Genomic DNA, 26,850 nt, shown 5'->3' on the forward strand with positions numbered 1-26,850 from the left:
AACAGGTTAGGGAGGCAGAGACAGGCTGGACTGGTTTTGGGATGCAGTAGGTGGAGGGGAAGAGCTGGGCTGGTTGTGTGATGCAGTGGGGGGAGGGGAGATTTTGAAGCTGGTGAAGTCCACATTGATACCATTGGGCTGCAGGGTTCCCAAGCGGAATATGAGTTGCTGTTCCTGCAACCTTCGGGTGGCATCATTGTGGCACTGCCAGGAGGCCCATGATGGACATGTCATCTGAAGAAAGAATGCATTACCTGGTTTTAACACATTCATCCATCAGTCCAATAACGCGACTGAGATCTCTGCATTCCTCCCATTGCCTGCGTGCTATGGCTGTATTTGAAAGTGCACCAATAGTTGTGGCTATACCAGCCAACTAGTCACTGGAATTCTCTCCCTTCACCGTAACAGCAAAAACCTGTGGCTAGAGAATGACTGTAACACAGTAAAAATATTCTTGGCAGGAGCCTTATCAAAGAACACGTGTAACTGAAGAGACCAAAAGCTGTTTCAGAGATAATAGGACTGCAGATGCTGGAATTTCTGAGATAACAAGATATAGAGCTGGATGAAAACAGCAGGCCAAGCAGCGTCAGGGGAGCAGGAAGGCTGACGTTTCAGGCCGAGACCCTTCTTCAGAAAATGAAGGGGCTTTCTGAAGAAGGGTCTGGCCCCTAAACATCAGCCTTCCTGCTCCTGTAATGTTGCTTGGCCTGCTGTGTTCATCCAGCTCCACACCTTGTTATCTCAGACCAAAAGCTGTGTTCCGATAAAAGGTCTTTTTTCTAAAATGTCAACTGTTTCTCTTCGCTTTTTACTAACAGCTTTACAAAAGAAATGCATTTAAAGGAGTCTCTGAAAAAAATGGGAGAGAAATCCAGAGCAGCTGAAGATACAGTCACCAATGGAAATTCAGAATGTGACTGGGTCAGAGTTGGTGGGGTATAGATATCTTGGAAAGTTGTTGAGTTTAGCGGATTACCGAGATGGGGAGGGGCAGGTTCCATGGAAAGATTTCAGCTCTGAGCCACTGGGGATCAATAATAATGTGATGACAGGTGAGCATAACTTAGTGTGGGTTTTCAGATGGGGAACAGAGTTTCCAATTACTTTCAGCTGATGGAGGGTGGAACATGAGAGACTGCACAGGGTTTGAGGGAATAGCCATGTCCCGAGATAATTCCAGCAGGTGGTGAGTGGTGTTGAGGAAAGGGTTGGCTTGTCACTCCTTTTAACGTGGTTCTTCAAAGCCATCTGTTTGTTACAGTTTATTTTTATTTGCCCAAATGTCTCCTTTTCTCGTCCAGAGTCATTATTAGGGATGTTAAGCTCCTTTTGAAGTATCTGATTTAATATTAAGAATTCTGTATAAAATAGAAGTTATTAGTTTTGCTGTTCCATAATTAACCAATTTTTTGGAGTAGGAAGCTCCACAAATATCTCCAACCTCAATATAAGGCAGATACATTCACAACAATCCTCAGCCAGAAGTGCGGAGTGGATGATCCATCTCAGTCTCCTCCAGTAGTCCCCAGCATTAGGTTCCAGAACTTGCTGTTCCCCTAGCCAAGCTGTTCCAGTGCAATTACAATGCTAGCACCTACCCAACAATATGGAAAACTGTCCAGGTATGCCCCATACACAAAAAGCAGGGCAAATCTTATCCAGCCAAATACTCTCGTATCACTATACTACTGATCATCAGTAAAGTGATGAAAGGTGTCATCTACAGCGCTATCAAGCAGCACCAGCTCAGCAATAATCTGCTCAGTGACACCCAATTTGGGCTCTGCCAGGGCCACTCAACTCCTGACTTCATTACAGCCTTGGTTCAAACATGGACAAAAGAGCTGAACTCCAGAGACGAAGTGTGAGTGACAGTCCTTGATATCAAGGCTGCATTCAACCGAGTGTGCCATCAAAAACTTTAGCAAAACTGAAGTCAATGGGTATCGGGGGCAAACTCTCTGCTGGTTAGAGTCAAACCTAGCACACAGCAAGATAATTATGGTAATTGGAGGTCAGTCCCCCCAACTCCAGAGCATCTCTGCAGGAGTTCCTCAGAGTAGTGTCCTAGGCCCAACCATCTACAGCTGCTTCATCGATGAACTTCCCTCCATCATAAGGCCAGGAGTGAGGATGTTCGCTGATGTTTGCACAATGTTCAGCACCATTCGTGAGTCCCCAGATATTGAAGCAGTCCATGTTCAAATGAAACAAGATCAGGACAATGTCCAGGCTTGGGCTGATAAGTGGCATGTAACATGCACACCACACAAATGCCAACCAATGAACATCTCCGATGTGACAAAATCTAAGCACTGTCCCTTGACATTCAGTGTGTTACTATCATTCGCTCCACTACTATCAACATCCGGGGGAGGGTGGGTGGCATTACCAGTGACCAGAAACTCAACTGGACATGCCAGATAAATATGATGTCTACAAGATCAGGTCAGATTCTGCGAATACTGCAGCGAACAACTAACTCCGAGTCCCCAAAACCTGACCACCATCTACAAGGCACAAGTTAGGAATGTATTGAAATACTCCTCACTTCCTCAGATCAGTGCAGGTCCCAAAAATACTCAAAAAGCTTGACATATCCAAAATAAACTAGCCTGTTTGAATGGCACCACATCCACAAACATTCACTCCCTCCGCCACTGATGCTCAGTAGCAGTAGTGTGTACAATCTACAAGATGCACTGTAGAAATTCACCGAAGATCCTAAGACAGCACCTTCTGAACCCACGGCCATTTCCATCAAAAAGGACAAGGGCAGCAGATGCATGGGAACACCATCCCCCGCAAGTTCCTCACCTAGTTACTCACCATCGCAAGTTGAAAATATATTGTACTTCCTTCACTGTCACTGAGTCAAAATCCTCGAATTCCCCCTCAAGCGGCATTGTGGATCAGCCTACAGCACATGGACTACAGTAGTTCAAGCAGACAGGTCACCACCACCTCACGGGCAAGTAGGAGCAGGCAAGAAGAGCTGGCTCAGCCAGTGATGCCAACATCCCATGAATAAAAAAGAAACTCTCAGCTTCTATTTTTAATTACCCCATTTTGTGTGCTGGATCAATTTTTAATGCTTGAGCCCCCTTGCATTCAGTCCTTCTTTCAAAGTGACTAGGCCTTATGCTGCCAGTGCACTTCCTGTTGTAAAATGTTGCATTGGATGGTTCTGCCCCACTTTCTGCTATGACTGCCTCCTCTCCCTCAGTAACTCTCATATGTAATTTTTATCCTGACCTAAAATAATGAGAAATGACACATAGTGAAGCTTTGCAAATTGAATGTATGATGACCGTGGTGTTTGAGGATATGTGGGCTGTTTGCTCTTCAAAATGTATTTATTAATGCCTTTAATAATTTTGCTTAAAGGCAGTGCTTTCTCTGCCTTCAGTTGGGCAGCTTAGAGCTTGTCATTTTTGTTAATAAAGGTCAACTACTGAGTGTTGCCACTATCCTCCAGGAATTCTACCTCATTATACAGCCTTTCCAGTAACATCAACCAAAATTAGATGAAAACAGCAATATTTAAGGAGTTGCATTTTTACAGAGGCTTTTACATTCTGGAGGCAGCATTAAACATTTCACAATGCATAAAATACTTAACAAAATGTAGTTACCATTGTAAAATAGGGGCAGCAGTAGTCAATTTTCATGTAGCAAGTTCCCAGGAACAGCAGTTAGGTAAAACAACCATATGAAGTGCTTTGGAGAGCTTTATCTTGATAAACATTTGGACATGCTGACATATGAATTAGGGGCAGGAGCAGGCTATTCAATCCTTTTGCACCGAGTCTGCCATTTTGAAAGTATTGTGGTTGATCTGATTATGGCCTCAACCCCCTTTTACTTATTATGCTTGGCACCCATGGAATCCATTGTCAGTCAAGACTCTTTCTAATTCAGACTGAGACATTGTGTGACGTAGCCCCCCCTGCTATCTGGGAAAGACAGTGCCGAGAGAAAATAGTCCTCCATACCAACACTTCATATGGTTCAAATGGAATACCCTATCTGTGTTCCCTGGTTCTAATTCCTCCCATGAGAAGAAATATACTTTTAACAACCACCTTGTCAAACCCTGCTCAGGATTATATATGTTGCAACAAGACCATCTCTCATTTTTGCAACCTCTAAGAACTATGTAATCATAATTTATTGTTGATCGATCAGATTTATTTTTAGTGATAGAAGTTTAGAAATTAATATTAGCCAGGCCAATTTGAGAGTGGAAACAGTGTAATGTTTCAACTGAAACAGCAGTGTGACATTTTTCAAAATTGTATTGAAATGTCAGCCTTGTCGCTGTGCTCAAATGTATAGAGTGGAACTTGAGTCAACAATCTCTGACTTAGGAGAGAGAAACAGCACCAAAGTCCAACAGCCAGAGAAGTCATTTAAAATAATTAGCCTTCTGTATCTAAGGGTTGAGGCTTGGTGATCCAGATGCGTGAGTTCAAAATCAAGCATGGAAAGTTAAATTGTGTTAACTTCTTTATTTGCAACAAAAGCTACTGACCATTGTCATTGTTGCTGTGATGACAACTGGACAACTCATTCACTGCTCTGACTGCTGTGAGAAAGCTGCCACCCCTGTTGGTGAAATCCTATTGGAACTTCAGGGTGACAGATCTGGCTGACTGAAAACTGTCGTTGTTTGTGACAGTTGTGTACAGACTTAATATGCAAGTCAGTGAGAGCAGAGTAATATTTCTTCCTAGTTGAACAGATTGGGTCCCATTCTGAGAAAGTCAGGGTCGTGAAATTGGAAAATTGGAGGCAACTGGACTGGGAATTTGAATATTCCCTTTCAAGACAAGCCCCACACAGTCTTCCCATTAGTCATAGAGTGCAGAAAAGGCCTTTCAGCCCATCAAGTCTGCACCAACAATAAACTAAAGGCGTGCGAATCCCCATTTCCTGTGCTTGTCCCATATCCATGAACGTTTATAATATTTGAAATGCTCATCCAAATATTTTTTAATGTTTTTAAGGTTTCTGGCCTCCACAACATTGCCAGGCAGGACGTTACTGATTCCCACCACTCTCCTAGCAAAAAAGACTTTTTTAAAATCAAATCCGCACCCCCCCAGCCCCCGGAATATCCTGCTCTTGCCATAAAACTAAGACTCGCTGTGATTGACCGCTCAACCAAAGGGAACAGGTGATCCCTGCTCACTTTGTCCATCCCCCTCATAATTGTATATACACCAATTATGTTCCCCCTCAGTCTTCTCTGCTCTGAAGAAAATCCATGCCTATTTAGTTTTTTCCATATAGCTTATAATTTGACTTAGAGCCCCTGCAATTTCCTGCCTCACCTCCCACAGCAGCCTGGAATATAATTCATCTGGGTCAAGGGGATCTGTTCACTTTTTAAGCCCGCCAGAGCCTCCAATACCTCCCCATTTCCCATATCAAGCTGGGCAAGTTCCTCACATGGGAAGAGATTTGGGTTGTAGCAGCATACATGAGTCCTCTAACATTAGGGTTACCACTGACCAGCCAAGAGGAAGTTGATATTTATTGTCCCACAGTATTGGAGGTGCCAGACCTGAACCTTATCCTCACATATCCCGAGGGGATAAAAGTATGCTGAGGATGGGAGGAGCTAAAGGGTATGGGTTGTTAAATTCATGAACTGCCCTGCCTTGTGTTTCCTGAACCCAAGACGGAAGTCTAGCCCATTTAGTACTTGCTAAAATTAATATAATTGAAGAGCTTGTATTTCTGTGTTGATGCTTGTGTATGGCTTATTTAAGCTTTAATTCTGCTTGTTAGCACAAAGCTGTTTAAAAAGGTCTTTAGTTAGTTACAGTGGTGATGACTACTCACGAATATGGTCTGAGTTGGCTCAGGTTTGGGAGCTGACTTGTGTTGGCTCAGGAAGTTTCAATCTTCCCTCTAGCATGTCCCAGCATCTGACATGTTATGGATCCCTGTTTGCCTTCAGTATTCTTTCAAAGTTAATTGAGTGAGAAATCAAAGATTAGAATTCCAACTGCTGGATGAATTTTTACAATTGAGCTCTCTAACAAGGGTCAGCATGTCCTTTTGCATGCATTTTCATATCATGCATGTTCATTAAAAGACTACTTCACTGCAATTAAGTTCCCTTTCCCAATTAAATTCTTTGCAAGTGAGCAGTACGTGCCATCAGATTTATGGCTACCTGTAAATGGTGGGCGTGAGACAAGGTACTGAACTTCACTTTATATCACCACTGCTTTGTCCTCCTTGAGGGGTACATTCTCCTTTTCCAAAGCATCAGTGACATAGCCTAAGTGGCAGAGGTCATGGAGGATGATTGAGGGAGGAAGGCTAGGGTGGGATGGTCAAAATTAAGAAGGTTGGCCAAGGGTGGGATCCCTCTTTGTTGAAAGAAAGCTGACTGACTCGAGACCAAAGGACCAAAATATTATACTCCTGATGACCACTCTGACATACCGAGTGATGCTTCAGGCTTTCAGGGAATGTCCCACCACAAGATTCACATGCATACATAGAGCTAAGAACAATGTAATTGTGTGAGAAAAGTCGACCCATCCCTGAGCAGAATTGGCGTTCACTTTCATCTCCATTAACATTAGCTCAACCAAAGCTCTGCGACCAATATCCCAACTCATTAATTTATCCTGTATTCCCTGTGTTTGCTGAGTTACATTAATTATCAGATGAGCAGTGCCTTCATTTTAATATTTTCTTCCCTTCTTTCAAATCACTCCATATTTTGCACCCTCCCCTGCCAGTTCTGTAGCCGCCTTTACCTCTCATGAAATACTTACCCTTCTCTAATTCTACTTGTTCCACATTCCAGACTTTAATTGCATAACTTTTAGTGGCTGTGTCTTTACCTTTCAGGGCCTAATCTCTTGAATTCTGGACCTGAACTTCTCAGTTTCTCTTCAATAACCTCCTTGAGATTGAATCTTTGACCAAGCGTTTTGGATGTTTTTCCTCATGTCGATGTTACATTTGTTTGGTAACATTGCTGGAAGTGCCTTGAATCATTTTATGGCATTAAAGTCATTTATAAAATACAAATTGTTGCTGTTTCCAATCCTGTAATGACATTATAATCCCTAAATTGTGAACATGCATTGAGTTTTTTTTTAACAACTCTCCATTGTCTGAAGCTGTCTAGGCAGACCTCATAAATTTGTGCTCTACATTTCACAATGTTATTGTCCTGAGAAGCTACTTAACTCAAAAATAAAACAATTCCAGATATAAATTATATCATGTCTCCGGTCTATCAATGATAAAATGATTTGACATTTCCACAACATAACAGCAATGTTGTCGTGCAGTCCTGAGGGAATGCCACATTGAAGAGCTAGCTTTCAGCTGGCCTAGGTATCCTGTTTTAATGGGTTACCTTCAAATCTGACATGCAAGTCCTCTGGCCGTCAGTACCTTGAGCAACATACTCCCTCGGCCAAGACTATCAAATATATTCTGTCCCGTCACTTATTTTGTTCAGTCATTGATGAGCCTTTCTTTAAACAAATTAGCTGCTGTAACTACCTCAATATTAAGAGTGTCTGCACTCCTTAATCTTTCTTTTGTTGCAGAGCACTTTGAAAAATGATTAGGTGCTATAAAATGATGTGCTGAATAAATGTTTCTGTTTCAAATCATCGATAAATTGGCCAATATGGTGAAGCAGTAGACAAGAAATGAAATTTGTTTGTCATAGAGACCTCATCCAAATGTACAGAATTGTTACTCGTGTTCCTGTTTCATGTTGTTGTGCCAAACTTGAGGGTCATTGGAGGTCAAATTGAGCTTGATGTGTTGACTGTTCTCTGTGCAGGTTTCTGGAAAGCCAGTTGTCCACCATCTTGCGCCAGCCCACTTTTAGTATTTGTCAACTCTAAGAGCGGAGACAATCAGGGAGTAAAGTTCCTCCGAAGGTTCAAACAGTTATTAAACCCAGCTCAGGTCTTTGATCTTATGAATGGAGGTCCTCATCTTGGGTAAGAAAGAAAATATTTACAGATGAACTGATGTTAGACTTGTTCTATAAATGCCTATCTGTCTGATTTCTCATGGAATATTAAGTTTGTTATAAAGCTATTGGGCGGCATGGTGGCTCAGTGGTTAGCAGTGCAGCCTCACAGCGCCAGGGACCCGGGTTCAATTCCAGCCTCGGGTAACTATCTGTGTGGAGTTTGCACATTCTCCCCGTGTTCTGCGTGGGTTTCCTCTGGGTGCTCCGGTTTCCTCCCACAATCCAAAGGTGTGCAGGCTAGGTGGATTGACCATACTAAATGGCCTGTTGTGTTCAGGGGTGTGAGAGTTATAGGGGGATGGGTCTAGGTGGGATGCTCCAAGAGGCAGTGTGGACTTGTTGGGCCAAAGAGCCTGTTTCCACACTGTAGGGAATCTAATCTAACCTAATAGAACATGGCTTATTCTTCACTTATCCAGTGTCAACTAAGAGGGCAGAATTTTGCAAAAGCCCAGATTTGGTCATTTGGTACCATGGAACTTGAGTACTGCTGCAATTTAATTACAGATTTTTCACCTTGCTGTCATCAGGACAGTTGACAAGAATACCTCTTTAGGGGGAAAACCAGTATTTGTACTGTATATGAGGAGAAAGATTAAGTTTCTTTTTACAGGCAAAAATCAATTTCTTTCAAGATCACTGACTCATAAAATCAGCAGCATCTGGTCGAATAGAGATTTGAATAAAGAATTTCAGTAGTACCGTGTTTTGAGTTTACTTTCTGCACATATTGAGTTGCTGCAGTTATTGCACCAACCACTGATTTATATGCAGAGGTGTTCCATGATTCATGTGGGAATAAGTGTTTCACAATGGGCACCAGTTGATAATAGGAGGGCACAGATTCCTTCTAAAGACACTATAATCTTCGAGCAACGCTGAATCTTGAAAACTTGGACTTCACATTGAGCAGGTTTTCTTTAAATCAGAGATAATGGGAACTACAGATGCTGGAGAATCCAAGTTAACAAAGTGTGGAGCTGGATGAACACAGCAGGCCAAGTAGCATCTCAGGAGCACAAAAGCTGACGTTTCAGGCCTAGACCCTTCATCAGAGAGCTTTTGTGCTCCTAAGATGCTGCTTGGCCTGCTGTGTTCATACAGCTCCACACTTTGTTATCTAGGTTTTATTTAAATAGCAGCTTCAGAATAGTAGAAGTTATCTTTCTCTATTGGAATGCCATGTAACTTGAAATCAGAAATGAAAACAAAACGCAATAAATAGTCATTATGCCTGACACCACTCATGGATAGCGAGTTTTGAGAAGATTTGTAGCTCAGGTTGAGGTTCTGGATGTGAGTTTGCTCGCTGAGCTGGAAAGTTAGTTTTCAGATGTTTCGTCACCATTCTAGGTAACATCATCAGTGAGCCTCCGACGAAGCGCTGGTGTTATGTCCCGCTTTCTATTTATCTGGTTAGGTTTCCTTGGGTTGGTGATGTCATTTCCTGTTCTTTTTCTCAGTGGATGGTAGATTGGCTCCAAGTCAATGTGTTTGTTGATGGAGTTCCGTTTGGAATGCCATGCTTCTAGGGATTCCATCAACAAACATATTGACTTGGAGCCAATCTACCATCCCCTGAGAAAAAGAACAGGAAATGACATCACCAACCCAAGGAAACCTAACCAGATAAATAGAAAGCGGGACATAACACCAGCGCTTTGTCGGAGGCTCACTGATGATGTTACCTAGAATGGTGACGAAACGTCTGAAAACTAACCTTCCAGCTCAGCGAATAAACTCACACCCAGAACCACTCATAGATTTTTTTCAGATGATCTTTTGTCGTTGATCTGAAACGTTAATTCACATTAACTGTTTCTCTTTCCACAGGCAATGCTTGACCTGCTGACTGTTTCCGGCATTTTCTGTTGTTGTCTTTTGATTAGTTGTGTTTTTCTTTCTTTTCAGTTTACGGTTGTTTCAGAAATTTGACAATTTCCGTATTCTGGTTTGTGGAGGAGATGGAAGTGTTGGATGGGTTTTATCTGAGATTGATAAATTAAATCTACACAAGCAGGTAACAAGCTGATACATAAACAAGAAAATGGTTCCTAACCTTTGAGAAAATTAAGGCATTTGGGATTTTTTGAATTAATCACTTCTCATTTCTGAATCCAGGCTGGCAAACATTTTCTATAAAATTTTCACTTGAATATTGACGTATAATAAATTTACCAAAAATTACTTACCATTTTTTATTTTACAATGGCAGGTTTCTACTCATCAGACAATAGTTTACAGCAGAGTGGTCAATGGTATATTAAAGATCATCTCATGTGGCACAAGACCCCTGTTCAACCAAGGCAGTCTTAAATGTATATGCTGCAGAGGAAGATAGTGAGCAGATGGATGATTCACTGGATTGTTTTCTTCAGATGATTTCCTCAGCAAGCTGAGCTTTCTGTTTCTGCTTGCCTCCTCACAGTCTCTTTATCATACTTATCTTGGTGCACTGGCCCCTTCCTCCACAGGAGACAGAAATTTGTGCAAATGCTGCAGGAGTGTTGGCTTTCTCTGCTCAGTTAAGGTGCTACTGCATACTGCGTCACCACCTAGAGATTTGCCCATGGCAAATGAGTCAATAACTTGGCTAAGTTTGTAGGTGCAATATGCAACATGACAGGCGGGCTTTCTGTGATATCGGGAATGTTCTCGTTGACACTCCCCTCCCTAGAGTATAGTTCACACTAGTGTTCCATCTATGTTTTCTGCTTTTACTACAGTTATTGATGACATCTTACTTTTGTTTTAAAGGCATCTGTTTATTTGCTGATAGACTTGTTGGCTTTTTGATTCTTCCGTACACATCCCTAACATTCACTGTGTCAAAGAACATTTCATTATTCTGACAATGTTTTTAATCTGTAGTCATTGTCATGAGGCCTAGCAGTGTGTTGGACTTTACTTTGAGCAGCTTTTAGTGCATTCAAAGTCTTCTTCTCAGATCTCTGTTAATTCATGAGAGAATTCTGCTTGGTTTTAATGAGGATGTTCACATTATGGTGATGGAATTTGAACCAGTCAGCCCTATTTCACTCTTGCTTCCAGAATGTCAAATGCAGCAAATGTCAATAGTTTATCAAAGTATATTCATTTTGCCTTTCCACTCTGTGGGGGATTAGGACATTAGTTCAATTGAGAGCTATTGGTTTTTATCTGAGTAGGCAGTACCGCTGATGTTGATGAGGACAACATTTTTGATTTGAGTTGAAACAAAACTTCAAGTTGGATCAGCACCCTACTTCGTACCAGGGAGTGATCCCTATCACAGTGAGTAGTGTGGTAACTGCATGTCTTGAGAATGTCATTCAGAAAGTCAAGTGGTGATCAGATTTATTTGGAACCAATGATCTTGGATGTCTCCAAGCACCTTGCAGCATCATTTGATCTGAAAGTAGATACAAATTGTACAAAGCTCGTGCTAGCTGCAAATCTCAAGTTGTTACCCTTCTCCAGGCCATGATGTCTGAGGCAGGTGGGCCACCTGTCATTGTCTACAGGACTACTCATGCATTAAAATGGTGAAAAATGTTTTGTTACAGGCGTTCTGGTGATAGTCTCAAGCTCCTCATTGTTTTCGACTTTTCCCTCTGCAGTGGATCATAGTTTTGGAGCATTGATATTCATAATCTGTTTGAATTGAGAAGTAGATGAGAGAACACATTCTGAGCCATTCTCGAAGGGGTTGTAATATCGAGAGTAACACGTTCTCATTATGAAATCTACACCTTGCTCATTCATTTCCTCCGAATTCTTTCCCTGCCAGATGCATGTGTAATATTATTCCTTCAGTGATCTACTCTCAGCAAGTCAGGTCCCTTCTGAGGAAACTATGCAAAGTCCATTGAGTTCCGTGTCAATCATAGGCTGCCTTGCTATATTATTGACTAATAGCAAGTTGCCTGTCAATGACCATGCTGATTGTCTTGATATTTCAGCCTGCCAGATAAGGAGTTGACATTTCTATTTTATTCTTTGTCTGGTGCAATGGGTACTATCCACTTGCTGAGCAGGGTCTTAAAAATTTCTGCACCAATTCAAGTTGATGGGCTGTGACAGATCAGCAACTTACTATTTGAAACTCCCCAATTTGAAGTGTGTGGTAGCTGACTAGTGGGCCGTGATTATCCCTCCCACTGTCAGAGTCAGCCTGTAGGACCCACGCTGTAAATTTATCAGGTTGGACTTGACAATTATACTTGCAGATTCACATATTGCCTTCTTCAGGGTGCAAGTCTGGGTATCGTTCATCATTTCTGAGTTGCCCAATTTCAGATATATCCTATCAATCTCCCCAGTTAAGTCTAAAGGAATTTAAGAATTTGGACTCAACCATGTCATAGGAGTTGCCAGAAAGATGGAATATTTAGATGTTGGGCCACCTTTTGGCTCCGCTTCAGGTTATTGGTCAGAGTTTACACCTTCATCTCTCCTGAAGTATCCACAAGGCAATGCCCACTATTGAGAGTTTGCTTCTTTAATGCCAGACTGTGTCCAAATGCTGCTGGACCTGTCCACCCAAATCTGGGAGTCAAACCTCCTCTGAGATCCTCTGAAGCTTTGATCTTGAGCCATGAGGCACCAAGTTTCAGCATGTTGTCACAAGGAGCCTATTTACTGACAGGAAGAGACTTCAAAATTTGACTCCTTTTCTCAGTGCTGTTAGCCAGTGGAGTGAAGAGAAACTGAAAAGTAAACTAGCACAGAAAGGTTGAATGTATGTTCACTCCCTTATCCCAAACATTAGACATGCACTATCGGGCTAAGGTGGCATTGTGTTAAATATCATTTTCCATATAACTCATTGCTTATTGACAGACAAGACATATCAATAGTTTATCAAATCTCTCATTCCCTTTCCCTGTAAGTAGCTTCATCTCATTGCTTCTCACTTCTTTCATCCTTTGTATAATGTTTGCAACATTTTTCTTCAGTTCACGCGTAGAATATGTGTGTCATTGACTGGACCAGCATTTATTTAATGTCCCAATTATCCTTGAGAAGGTCATAGTGAGCTGCATTCTTGAACCACAACAGTACATGTACTGTAAGTAGATCCACAATGTCCTTAGGGAGAGAATGCCAGGGCTTTGACACAGCAATTCTGAACTAATGGCAAGACATTTTTTCAAGTCAGGTTGATGAATAGCTTGGACGGGAATTTTGTAGGTGGTGGTGTTCCCATGTATCTACTGCCCTTATTCTTCTAGATGGAAGTGGTCATGAGTTTGGAAGATGCTGTCTTAGGATGTTTAGTGAATTTCTGCAGTGCATCTTGTAAATGGTACACATGGCAGCTGCCAAGTGTCGATGAAGGGAATGGATATTTGCAGATGTGGTGCCAACCAAGCATGTTGCTTTCTTTTGGATGATGTCAAGCTTTACCCCCACACTCCTGGCTTGTGATAGATTAGTATCTCTCCTGCAAATAACTGCATGAGCTAATGGGGAAAAATTCCTGGGGCTTTCAGCACATGTTAGCTTTTTAAGGCACTCCATTTTAACACTATTATACCATTACTTATCCACCTTAGTTGCTCCCCATTGGCCCCATTAGCCGGGAGATCCAAGCTGAGTTCATTGTTTGACATTTTCGTCTCTGCAACTGTTTTCAGTATCGTTCATAGATTTGTAGTTTATGCTTCTCGTTCATGTTAGTAACATGTTGGAAATGTTCTTGTCCTAATCATAAGAGCAGATGTGGGGATCATTTGCTGATGATTGGACAGTGTTTTGCAAAATTAGCAACTCCGACTGAAACAGTCCCTGCTCATTTGCAACATGGCATGGATGCTTTCAGGCTTGAGTTGCTAAATGTCAAGTACCATTTGTCCTGCTAAGGTATTGGGCTCTGATCATTTCCAGCAAGTGAGAATCTAACAAAATGTTCACTTTTATGCCTCTACTTAATCGCAATCCCTCTAGACCTGTTTTATGACTTAAAATCTAATTTGGGGCAGCACGGTGGGTCAGTGGTTAGCACTGCAGCCTCACAGTGCCAGGGACCCGGGTTCGATTCCAGCCTCAGGTGACTGTGTGGAGTTTGTACGTTCTCCCCGTGTCAGCGTGGGTTTCCTCTGGTTGCTCTGGTTTCCTCTCACAGTCCAAAGATGTGCAGGCTAGGTGGATAGGCCATGCTAAATTGCCCACAGTGTTCAGGGGTGTGTGGGTTATAGGGGGATGGGGATGGGTGGATGCTTCAAGGGGTAGGATGCTTCAAGGGGCGGTGTGGACTCGTTGGGCCGAAGTGCCTGTTTCCACACTGTAGGTAATCTAATCTAATCTAACTATCTTCACTTGACATTCAAATGATATCGCTGTTGCTGAATCCCACTTTATCAACATCTTCAGGGTCACCATTGACCAGAATCTGAACTGTATCAGCCATAAAAATGCTTGTCTGCAAGAGCAGTACAGAGGCTGGGAATTGTGCAGCGAACAGTAAAATGACGAAGGTGGTTATCGCTTTGCCAAGTTACCCTTTATTTGCACGTGCGTAGTACATGACACTGACAAAGGTAGCACAGCCAGCTCCTGGAATGAACAGATCCCCTGACACTCCCTGTTTTTATCTGCCAGCCAGGGCTTCCTGATTGGATGAGGTTAAGAGCCCCAGTCAGGGACCTCAAATTCTATGAGTTCCACCTGGCTGATCTTGTTCCAGCTACTACAAATAGCTGATTTCTTGACTCCTCAAAACCTATCCATCATTGACAAGGCATATTGTCAGCAATGTGATGGAATGATCTGCAGTTTTCTGGATGAGAGCGGTTCCAAGAAACATTCAAGAAGCTTGATACCATCCATGACAAAGCAGTTGGCCACTGGTGCAGCATATTTGGAGTGTGTACCGTCTATCACATGAGCAACTTGTCAGAACCCATCTGACAGTATGCTCCAAACCGGAAACCTCTGTCTCCTAGTAGAACAAGGACCACAGATGCATGGAGAAAGAACCATCTCTGAGTTCCCCTCGAAGCCACGCACTCCAACCTGATGTGGAACCATATCACTGTTCGGTCACTGTTCCTGAATAAAAATGGAATTCCCTTCCTAACATACACCACACTGGCTGCAGCGGTTCACAAATGCAGCCCATCACTATCTTCTCCGGGGCATTTAGAAATGAGAAGTGAACGCAGTCCTTGCCATTGATAACAAAGTTCCATGAATACATGAATTTAACAAGTAAATATTATATAAGTAAATAGAACCAAGCTTTGAGTGCAACCTGTATTCAATTTAAAAATAATCCATTGATTTTTCATCTTTGAGACCTCTTTGAAGGCCAATTTTCTATCCAATGAAATGCTTCCATTCTGAAAAATAATTCGTTAGCCATTAATCATCGAAATCGGCCCATGAGGAAAATGGAATGATACGTTAACATCATTCTCCTATTCCAGTATTAACATTGTCACCCAAAGACTTCAGCAGGTTGGTTAAATATGAGTTGCCCTTTTCTCAAACTATCCTGACTGTATTTTATCCTTGGCCTGGCTTTTATCTATTAGATCTAATAAGATCGTTTTCAAAACCTTTCTGACAACAGAAGTTAACTTGACTGTTCACTGGCTTCAGTCCAGTATCTGCAACATTTTGTTCAATTGTATATTAATATTAACTGCTGCCAATCTCACTTGAATTTACCAAACTTACAAGAATGTCATTTGAATGTTCACCAACTTTAGATCTCATCTTGTTTCAGGGTCAAAGTTATCAGACCAGGCAATTGGCTTATTTGATAGAGAGATAGTAGGAACTGCCGATGCTGGTGAATCTAAGATAACAAGGTGTAGAGCTGATGAACACAGCGGGCCAAGCAGCATCAGAGGTTTAGCCTGCTGTGTTCATCCAGCTCTACTTTATCTCTGGCTTTTTTAATAACTGTTTAAAACCATGCCATGCTCTGTCTGTTTACTGTGCTGTTTGGTGCATCTGCATCATTTATCAAAACTTGCTTATTTGCCTCATGTTTTCCTCATTGTCCCTGGGTTAATTTTGACATAGAATTACTACACTGCTTAATTTTTATTTCCAGAGTCTAGCTTTTCATTATCACTTAAAGTGAATTGAAATGCCTCCAACCATTTTTTTTTCAGAATAAAATTTTGCTGTTTCTTTTGGGCTGTATATAATCTCAAATTCAGTGCACTGCATTACTTGACTTTTTTCTATCTCTGTCTGCCTTTGGTGCTTTTATAATTGATCTAACTCTGCTACTTACTGAATTCCTTGCTATATTCGAGTGTCTCCAGAATGTTCACTTTTATGCCTCTACTTAATCACAATCTCTCTAGATGTGTTTTATGACTTAAATAGAATTAACTTTGATTGCAGCATCAGTAAATTGCTTTAATGATTATTATCTGACATAATTGCAATCATCTTCGTGCTCCAGTTGATCTATTTGAAAGCATTTTAGTGTTTCCTCCATTTGATGTCCAGTTTCTTGCCTTGCTGCACCTTTTGCTAGCTTTGGCATTCAGCAGTCAGCTTTGGCATAACACTGATGAGTACTTGAAAAGAAATGCTCTTGACTCAATTTGAGTTGTTGCATTGGAGAACCCAAGGAAGGAACAAAATACATAACCAAAATTGGATCCGCAAAGGAAGTACAAAGATATCTTTTAATTAAAATATAAGCAATTATTTAAGAACTTGGTTTTTCTGGATGTTGATGCCCAAATCATGCTACTTTACAGTGCCAGCTTGGAGTTCTGCCACTCGGAACAGGAAATGATCTAGCACGGGTCCTTGGCTGGGGCGGCTCGTGTGATGATGACACACAACTGCCACAGATTTTGGAAAAATTGGAAAGAGCCAGCACCAAAATGTTAGACAGGTCAGTGTGATGTGATTGTCAGCAAAGATCTTTTTCTACCTCATTGATGAGATGTGACATTTTGGCTGGGCCAGCATTTATTGCCCATCTCAAATTGTTTTTGAGAAGCAGGTAGTTGGCTGCTTTCTTGAACTGCTGCAGACTATGAAATGACACTTGCACAATGCATTTAGGAATGGAATTCATGCTTGGGAGGTTCAGTACCAAGGTTATGATAAAAGAATTAATGGTGGGAATCCAACCAGATATGTAGTGGCGCTGTCACTAGCCAGTTATCCTAATGAGCAGATGACATGGTTTGAATGTGGTCCTGTTAAATGGTAAGAATCAAAGATCCAACAGTTTTTGATTGAATTAATATCTGTTCACAAAGAAAATCAAATCCAAGGGATGAATTTGCCATTTTTACAAGAAGTATCTTTAAGATAACCTTGGCTATAGAACATGTTATTTATTGTTTGAACTTTTCAGTCAGCTTGCTGTCTTTAATACCGCCTCATCTTTGTTATCTGATTTCTATGCCCTGACTGCAAAGTTGGAAAATAGAGTAGTATTTGAATTTAGTGTTTTTCTGCAGTACAGTCATAGTTCCAGAAGCAAATGTAGTGAAGCACTTGTAAACAGGGATTGTCACAAGATAAATTTCTAGATGTTTTTAATCAATCTGTTGATGTATTATGAACAGGACATTAAATAAGACATAATTATGATCAGAGCTGCTGAATGTTACAGTGTGCACGCAGCACTAATGCTGCCAAATAATGAAGCAAATGAAAATCAGATGAAGTTGGAATCAACTTTGCAATTGGGTGCTCCTAATGGCTATGATGTGGCAAGAGTGCATCTTAGGCATTTAAACACATATGGTAAAATTTATGAATAGCAAGTGAATATTTTATCAGTCAATTTGAGATGTTAGTTAGAACTTGTGCAACCTCTGTTATATCAACATGCAGCTTAAAGCCAGACCTAACAAGTTGACCTTTACTTCTATAATCCATTGGAAAAACCATAGATTTCCATCCATTTTCATGACTTCAGGATGTCTCAATGTGTTTTATAACCAGCAAAGTACTACAGAGTGACAAATTGCAGTCCATTATTGCCTTGCCTAGGGAACATGGCAGCTAATATTTTTATCAGAATACCAGCAGCAAGCTCCAATATATAGCAACGAAATAATGACCACATAATCTATTTGAATCATTAGGTTCAAGAGATAGACACTTTGAAATGCTTGTTTTCTGACTGAGTACTAAACACCACTTTCTTTGAATATTGTGCGACAACTGGCACCTGTCCTGAATTATGGAATACCTTCTTTCTTCATTTGTCTTGAGTGTGAGAAATCGGATAGTGATATTCTTACTGTTTTGCCGATGTTTTGGTCTCTGGTTGTGCCCACTTACTTGGCCTTCCTTTGCTTAGTCTTCAACATCTTTTCCAGATTATTAGATATCCCCTGATAGTTTAATGTTACAAAGAAAAATTTTGAATTGAAAATTAGAGACTACCTTGCTGCTGCACAATTTGTAATAATGTTTGTAAATGTTGAAACTTTAATTTTAAACTGGGTTGCAGGCTTATTATTCTTTCTCAAAGGCATCATGACAGGTCATGTGATACACATTATTCTCATCGGTTATATAGTCATACAGCACAGAAACAGACCCTTAAGTTCAACTCATCCGCACCGACTAGACATCCAATTGTGACCTAGTCCCATTTGCAAGCATTTGGCCAATTTCCCTCTTAAACCAATTCATATGCACGCCCTTGATGCCTTTTAAATGTTGTAATTGTAGCCACCTCCCCTGTTTCCTTTGGCAGTGCATTCTATACACACACCACCCTCTGCATGAAAAACTTATCTCTCATGTTCTTTTAAAATCTTTCCCCTCTCATCTTAAACCTATGTCCTTTCTTTTTGGACTCCCCTATCCTGGAAAAAACACTTTGGCTATTTACCCTCTCCATGCCCCTCATGATTTTAGAAACCTCTGAAGGGTTACCTCTCAGCCTCTGACACTCCAGGGAAAAAATCCCCAACCTATTCAGCCTCAACCTATAGCTGAAAACGTCCAGTCCTAGCAGCATTCTTTTAAATCTTTTCTGCACTGTCTCAAGTTAAACAACATCCTTCCTATAGAAGGGTGACCAGAATTGTACACAGTATTCTAACCATGACTGGAGATTGCCGGTAGAATTGATGAAGGCAAAAGATTGAATATCTGCATAAGCCTTTAAGTTAAAGGATTGGGAAGTAATTAATAACCATAACATGATTTGATCTATGAAAAGTTAGGGTTAACTTTTCCACCACATGTATGGAAAATCATTTTTTAGGCCAAAAGTCATAAGCCCAGCTTTTACATGAGACTGACATTTCTTCAAAGGGTACACAGTAACTTTGAGAGCAGTTGGATTACATTCTCCCTTCCCTTCGATTTGTTTTTCTCTGCCAAGTATCAACTCCAGCTGTTGAATTTCCAATTCTCTGAAATCCTAGTCATTAATTCATTACTTGAAAGATATGCTGAGTAAAAAACATAGAACAGTTCAGCATACAAATAGGCCCTTTGGCACACCATGTCTGAGCTGACCATCTGCTTGCACATGGTCCGTATCCCTCTATTCTATATGTGTCTGTCTATTGCTGCTATCGTACCTGTTTTTACCACCTATTTCTACCAAATAGACAATATTTTACAGACGGCAACACCCTCTGCGTAAAAGCTTGCCTCGCACATCTCCTTCAAACTGTCCCCCTCTCACTTCAGTCGTATGCCCTCTAATTTTTAACATTTCCACCTTGGGGGAAAAAACTCCGACAAACCACTTTATCCACACCTAAGTACAGAAATCCAGCAGTCCAACACATTTATGATAATGCATTGCCCTTCCCTGTTCTGCCTGTGGAGTTCCAAGGCTACGATTTGACAAACTAAACATGACTTCAGAGTAGGGAAGTGGATAGCAATAGTGAAAACAATTACATTATGCCTACTGAAATTTCTGGATGCCACATTAAAATCTGACAGTCATATACCAAACTCGGAAAAATTAAAATGAACCAAGCTTGGAAATCTGTTTTAAACCTGCAGTCCTCAGTTTTTTCTGGCATTACTTCTCAAAGAAGCGCACATGTAACTAAATTCTGGATATTCTTTAATAAATTAATAATGAGAGCTAAATCATTTTAACATGAACAACGTTAGCTGTGAAGCCCCTGAGAGCTTAGTTTCTTGTCTAGAGCTGATCAGCATCAATTTGGCATTGACTTCCACTGGCTAAGCTGCACAAAGCATTGTTCTAAGTAAATTTATCAATGAATTGAATGGGAAGTTCTACCATTCTTTTAATTAGGCATTTATATCCATTTGCAGAAGTTCAGTCACGATGAAGGCAGGGTCTTTTGCATTGCGGTTAAAAGGGCTCCTTGTGTAATAACAGGTAAAGTCACTTGGTTGAATTATACTAATTTGATAAAACAACTACTGCAGATGCTAAAAATATGAGACCACAAAGTGCTGGAAAAACTGAGCAGCTCTGGCAGCACTGTGGAGGGAGAAACGGAGATACATCAGCACTTGAAAGGACATATACTGATGTACATAGAAACTTGTCTGTGGAGTTTTGAGGGCTAAAGCCTTATTTCATTTAAGGAAGAGCTACGGGTGACATTGTAAATGTTTTGACCGTTTATGGTTTCTCTGAGTGGAAGGTGCCACATATTCTCTTTCTGAGATAGGAAGAGGCCAGAAATGCAGGAGTCTTCGGTTTGACGGTGGCTCACATGCCAATCTGAGAATGACAGTACCTTAAAGGAATGGGACCAATGGACCAGAGGTGGCACATAGGAGAACAGCAAAGGATAGAAATTCAGCTGTTATTGGAGATACCATATTTTTTTTTAAATATAGAATCCCTGTCTCTAAATGTTCAAGATGCTTGAGTCTGACAGTGTGGAAACAGGCCATTCAGTCCAACAGGTTCACATCGACCCTCCGAAGAACATCCCACCCAGATCCATTCCCCTAAGCCTGCATTTCCTGTGTCTAAACCACCTAACCTAAACATCCCTGGGCAATTTAGCTTGGCCAATCACCTACCCTGCACATCTTTGGACTCTGGGATGAAACTGGAGCACCCGGAGGAAACCCATGCACGTGAAAAATGTGCAAACTCCACACACAGTGGAATCGAACCCGGGTCCCTGGCTCTGTGAGACAGCAGTGCTAACCACTGAGCCACTGTGCTGTTAAGTTAAGGATTAGAAGGGCACCCTGGAAACCTTCACTGTCAGCCACAATACAATTCTGGTACAAGAGTAATTGGTGTCACAGAAAAAGTGCGGAATGTTGTGCATTGCAAAGGAATGAGCCAAAGGTTGTGGCATGTGTCAGTACCAATGGCATGGGGCAGAAGTAGAAATATTGAAACCAGATTTTCAGGACCCAGTGAGAAAACTGACTTTAATGGTAGTAATCTCTAGCTCACTTTTCCAGTACAATCCTAGGTGAAAGTAGGAAGATAGTGAGGAATACCATGTGCCTTGTGGCCTCGTGCAGGAGACAGGACTGCAGATTTTTGGAAGACTGCAACCAATTCTGGAGCAAAAGGCATCTTGAAAGGGACTAGGTGTCCTCACAGGGTGGCTCACCAGGGTGGTCAGGGAAGATTTAAATGAAATGGCAGAGGACGGGCCACAGCATAAAGATATGCAAAAGAGAAATAAGGTGCATAGAGTGAGTTTGAACAGTACTAGAGAAGTCAGCAGCTTCAGATTAAAATAGAATCATTCTTAGAAAGATTAAGATGAATATAAAGGCAGGATTATAATTGCTGAATTTCACAAAGTACGGTGAATACAGTTGATGAACTATAAATACAAACAGCTTTCTAAGAATATGATGTTTTAGTAATGACACGACCATGGGTGAAAAATGGTAACGATTGAGTATTTACTATTCAAGGTTATAATGATGTGGATGTCTGGGTCTTTGAATAGTCAGAGGTGGTGGTGTGGGACTCCTCATAAATACTGATACATTCACTGATGGCATTGCAAAGGATGGGGAATTTGCCTGCTCCCTGCAGTCCTCCAAAGTAGACTAATATAGAGTCGATGCTTCAGACAGTTCCAAATTACCTTGCCAGATAGTTACCTGAAGTGTTAGATGGGAAGAAAGCCTGGAAAAATATACAACTGACGCCTTCCACCAACCAACACGTCATTTGCCCTGATTAGCCTCCGACTCAACTCACCCTACCACCTCATCCATTTGTCATCTGACCCATCTGCTACTCTACTCCTTGACACACCTATGTTACATACTTTCCTTCTCTTCATAGTTTTTCAGTTAAGCTTTGGAACATTTAAACTCTAATTCCTGGAATACAGTAACTAGAACTGTAGGAAAGGGAGCATGGCATCTGCACAGATTCTGTGAGAGCATTCAGTGAGAAAATTTGATGTTATCCAGACACTTCAAGCTCCAAATGGATGGTTTAGCAGGAACATTTGGAGTATTGTGTGCACATCTGGTCTCCCTCCTGTAGGAAGGATGTTGTGAAACTATAAAGGGTTCGGAAAAGATTTGAGGGTTTTGCCAGTGTTGGAGGATTTGGGCTATAGGGAGAGGCTGAATAGTCTGGGGCTATTTTCCTTAGAATGTTGGAGGCTGAGGGGTGACCTTTTAGAGCTTTTTAAAATCATGCGGGGCATCGATGAGATAAATCGGCAAGGTATTTTCCCTGGGGTGGGGGAGCCCAAAACTAGAAGACATAAATTTAAAGTTAGAGGGTAAAGGTATGATTACATCATTTAAAAGGCATCTGAATACACGAATAGGATGGGTTTAAAGGGATATGGGCCAAGTGGTGACAAATGGGACTAGATTTGTATAGACTCTCTGGTCAGCATGGACAAGTTGAACCAAAGGGTCTTTTTCCGTGCTCTTTATTTCTATGATTATATGGCTCTAAGTTCTCAAGTTTCTTCCTTTGGAAGATGCCTCAGAAAATCTGAGGAGGCTAAGTGCATTTTTTTGTCTGATCAGGGTTAGAAATCGTGGTTGAAAGAAATGCAAGTAAGAAGTATGAATAAAAATGATAGCTTAAAAAAAAAATTTCTTCCTTTGTTCAAATCAATTCCAGCCTTCACTGATATCCAGCATCAGGATGCTCAAATCTGTTACTTTAGTCACAACAGATAAAGATTTCATTAAATGCGTAATTCACTATTGTGGTCACAAAATCACCAGAAGTGAGTGACTGGTTTAAATGGTTGTCAAATCTCCTGCCAATGATCAGGCAGGCTCACTCCATCTCTAAGCCCTCTCCCTCCTATATGAACGAGCAGCAGAAGTTGGCCATTCGGCACCTCATTCCTCTTTCTTTTTAACTAAAGCTGTGGCTGATTGGGTTGCAAGGACAAATCTACATTTCTGCCAACTCCCATAATCTTTGACCCTATCCACCTCTGCCTTTAAAAATGTTCAAGGACTCTTCTTTCACTTCCTTTTCAGGGAGAGAGTTCCAAAGACTTTTGACTCTGTGAGAAACAATTTCATCTTGCCCCTTCATTGGGTGACTTTTTTTTTAATTGTAACCCCTGTCTTCTTTCTCTCCCCTTATCTACGATTTCTATCCCACAGGGTCGTTTTCGATTGTGAGTGTAGTTCAGATCTCCAGTATGTTAAATATTTGACACATCTTTTTAAAGGATGAAATTAGGTTATTATATTGACAAGCCATCCAGGCTACGAAGCTTCCTTTAAAAACACAAGACCCAATTGTATTCCGTACCCTTTGTTTAAAGTTAAATAAACATTCACCCTTGAAGCTGTCCACAGTTCATTCTTTCACTTTCTCTCGTAATTTTCCATTCTGTGAAGCCCTTTACAGCCAGTTAGCTCACATGACAGAGATAACAAAGTGTGAAGCTGGATGAACACAGCAGGCCAAGCAGCATCTCAGGAGCACAAAAGCTGACGTTTCGGGCCTAGACCCTTCAACATCTCTGATGGCCTGAAACGACGAGGGGAGAGGCCATTCTAGACTTGGTGCTCGGAAACGAGCCGGGGCAGGTATCAGATCTTGTGGGAGAGCATTTTGGTGATAGTGACCATAACTGCCTCACATTCTACATAGCTATGGAGAAGGAGAGGATTAGGCAGAATGGGAGGATATTTAATTGGGGAAGAGGAAACTATGATGCGATTAGACACGAGTTAGGAAGCATGGACTGGGAGCAGTTGTTCCATGGTAAGGGAACTATAGACATGTGGAGACGGTTTAAGGAACAGTTGTTGGGAGTGATGAGTAAATATGTCCCTCTGAGACAGGCAAGAAGGGGTAAGATTAAGGAACCTTGGATGACGAGAGCGGTGGAGCTTCTAGTGAAAAGGAAGAAGGTAGCTTACATAAGGTGGAGGAAGCTAGGGTCAAGTTCAGCTAGAGAGGATTACATGCAGGCAAGGAAGGAGCTCAAAAATGGTCTGAGGAGAGCCAGGAGGGGGCACGAGAAAGGCTTGGCAGAAGGAATCCGGGAAAACACAAAGGCATTTTACACTTATGTGAGGAATAAGAGAATGGTCAAAGAAAGAGTAGGGCCGATCAGGGATAGCATAGGGAACTTGTGTGTGGAGCCTGAGGAGGTAGGGGAAGCCCTAAATGAGTTTTTTGCTTCTGTCTTTACGAAAGAAACCAACTTTGTAGTGAATGAAACCTTTGAAGAGCAGGTGTGCATGCTGGAATGGATAGAGATAGAGGAAGCTGATGTGCTGAAAATTTTGTCAAACATTGAGATTGACAAGTCGCCAGGCCCGGATCAGATTTGTCCTCGGCTGCTTTGGGAAGCGAGAAATGCAATTGCTTCGCCACTTGCGAAGATCTTTGCATCCTCGCTCTCCACTGGAGTCGTACCTGAGGACTGGAGAGAGGCAAATGTAATTCCTCTCTTCAAGAAAGGAAATGGGGAAATCCCCGGCAATTATAGACCGGTAAGTCTCACGTCTGTCGTCTGCAAGGTGTTAGAAAGGATTCTGAGGGATAAGATTTATGACCATCTGGAAGAGCATGGCTTGATCAAATACAGTCAACACGGCTTTGTGAGGGGTAGGTCATGCCTTACAAACCTTATCGAGTTTTTTGAGGATGTGACTAGTAAGGTTGATGAGGGTCGAGCTGTGGATGTGGTGTATATGGACTTCAGTAAGGCATTTGATAAGGTTCCCCATGGTAGGCTCATTCAGAAGGTCAGGAGGAATGGGATACAGGGGAACTTAGCTGCTTGGATACAGAATTGGCTGGCCAACAGAAGACAGCGAGTGGTAGTAGAAGGAAAATATTCTGCCTGGAAGTCAGTGGTGAGTGGAGTTCCATAGGGCTCTGTCCTTGGGCCTCTACTGTTTGTAATTTTTATTAATGACTTGGACGAGGGGATTGAAGGATGGGTCAGCAAGTTTGCAGACGACACAAAGGTCGGAGGTGTCGTTGACAGTGTAGAGGGCTGTTGTAGGCTGCAGCGGGACATTGACAGGATGCAGAGATGGGCTGAGAGGTGGCAGATGGAGTTCAACCTGGATAAATGCGAGGTGATGCATTTTGGAAGGTCGAATTGGAAAGCTGAGTACAGGATTATGGATAGGATTCTTGGCAGCGTGGAGGAACAGAGGGATCTTGGTGTGCAGATACATAGATCCCTTAAAATGGCCACCCAAGTGGACAGGGTTGTTAAGAAAGCATATGGTGTTTTGGCTTTCATTAACAGGGGGATTGAGTTTAAGAGTCGTGAGATCTTGTTGCAGCTCTATAAAACTTTGGTTAGACCGCACTTGGAATACTGCATCCAGTTCTGGGCGCCCTATTATAGGAAAGATGTGGATGCTTTGGAGAGGGTTCAGAGGAGGTTTACCAGGATGCTGCCTGGACTGGAGGGCTTATCTTATGAAGAGAGGTTGACTGAGCTCGGTCTCTTTTCATTGGAGAAAAGGAGGAGGAGAGGGGACCTAATTGAGGTATACAAGATAATGAGAGACATAGATAGAGTTGATAGCCAGAGACTATTTCCCAGGGCAGAAATGGCTAGCACGAGGGGTCATAGTTTTAAGCTGGTTGGTGGAAAGTATAGAGGGGATGTCAGAGGCAGGTTCTTTACGCAGAGAGTTGTGAGAGCATGGAATGCGTTGCCAGCAGCAGTTGTGGAAGCAAGGTCATTGGGGTCATTTAAGAGACTGCTGGACATGTATATGGTCACAGAAATTTGAGGGTGCATACATGAGGATCAATGGTCGGCACAACATTGTGGGCTGAAGGGCCTGTTCTGTGCTGTACTGTTCTATGTTCTATGTTCTATGTCAGCTTTTGTGCTCCTGAGATGCTGCTTGGCCTGCTGTGTTCATCCAGCTCCACACTTTGTTATCTTGGATTCTCCAGCATCTGCAGTTCCCATTATCACTAACTCACATGACATACTGGTTGTATGCTTCACAAGTATTACTTTAAGCATCAGAATGTTGAGTGTATCAGATTTTCACATAAGACTTGTTGTGCAAGTTGCTCCACACAAGCTTCCTTCCATTCTCTTTTGTCTCAACTTATCAGCATAACCTTCTGTTGCTTTCCACATCGTTAACTTATCCCTTTCCGTGATTAGTCTATTATTAGTCTCAACTGCTCCGTGTGATGGTGAGTTCCATGCTCAAGCCATGGATGAAGAAGTTACTCCTGCAGTTAGGGCTCCTATTAAAATTACTTGTAATCACAGGGGATAAGAAAGGTAAGTTAGTGTTCTGCCTTCTAGGCCATGGGCACACTGATCACACCATTCCAATGCATCACCCCTTCGCTGTCGTTTGGCTGAATGGACTGCTTTTACCTATTTCCATTCTTATTCTGCTAATCATAACCTGTAACAGCGTGTCTTCCTACTCCAATGCTGTTCATGTCTGGTGCCTCCCAA

The 26,850-nt window shown here is 41.7% G+C and overlaps 1 protein-coding gene across 4 annotated transcripts in view; it reads left to right on the forward strand.

Annotated features, from left to right (window-relative positions):
* Nucleotides 1-26,850, forward strand: part of dgkh (diacylglycerol kinase, eta) — a 529,882-nt gene that overhangs the window by 366,519 nt on the left and 136,513 nt on the right. For all 4 annotated transcript variants that reach the window (XM_048541055.2, XM_048541057.2, XM_048541059.2 and 1 more), the window contains 3 exons: nucleotides 7,838-8,000; nucleotides 9,947-10,055; nucleotides 16,744-16,883. In XM_048541055.2, the coding sequence (XP_048397012.2) occupies nucleotides 7,838-8,000; nucleotides 9,947-10,055; nucleotides 16,744-16,883 (412 nt within the window). The remainder of the gene's footprint in view (nucleotides 1-7,837; nucleotides 8,001-9,946; nucleotides 10,056-16,743; nucleotides 16,884-26,850) is intronic.

This window comes from Stegostoma tigrinum, chromosome 12 (assembly GCF_030684315.1).
Source record: "Stegostoma tigrinum isolate sSteTig4 chromosome 12, sSteTig4.hap1, whole genome shotgun sequence".
Lineage (NCBI taxonomy): Eukaryota > Metazoa > Chordata > Chondrichthyes > Orectolobiformes > Stegostomatidae > Stegostoma > Stegostoma tigrinum.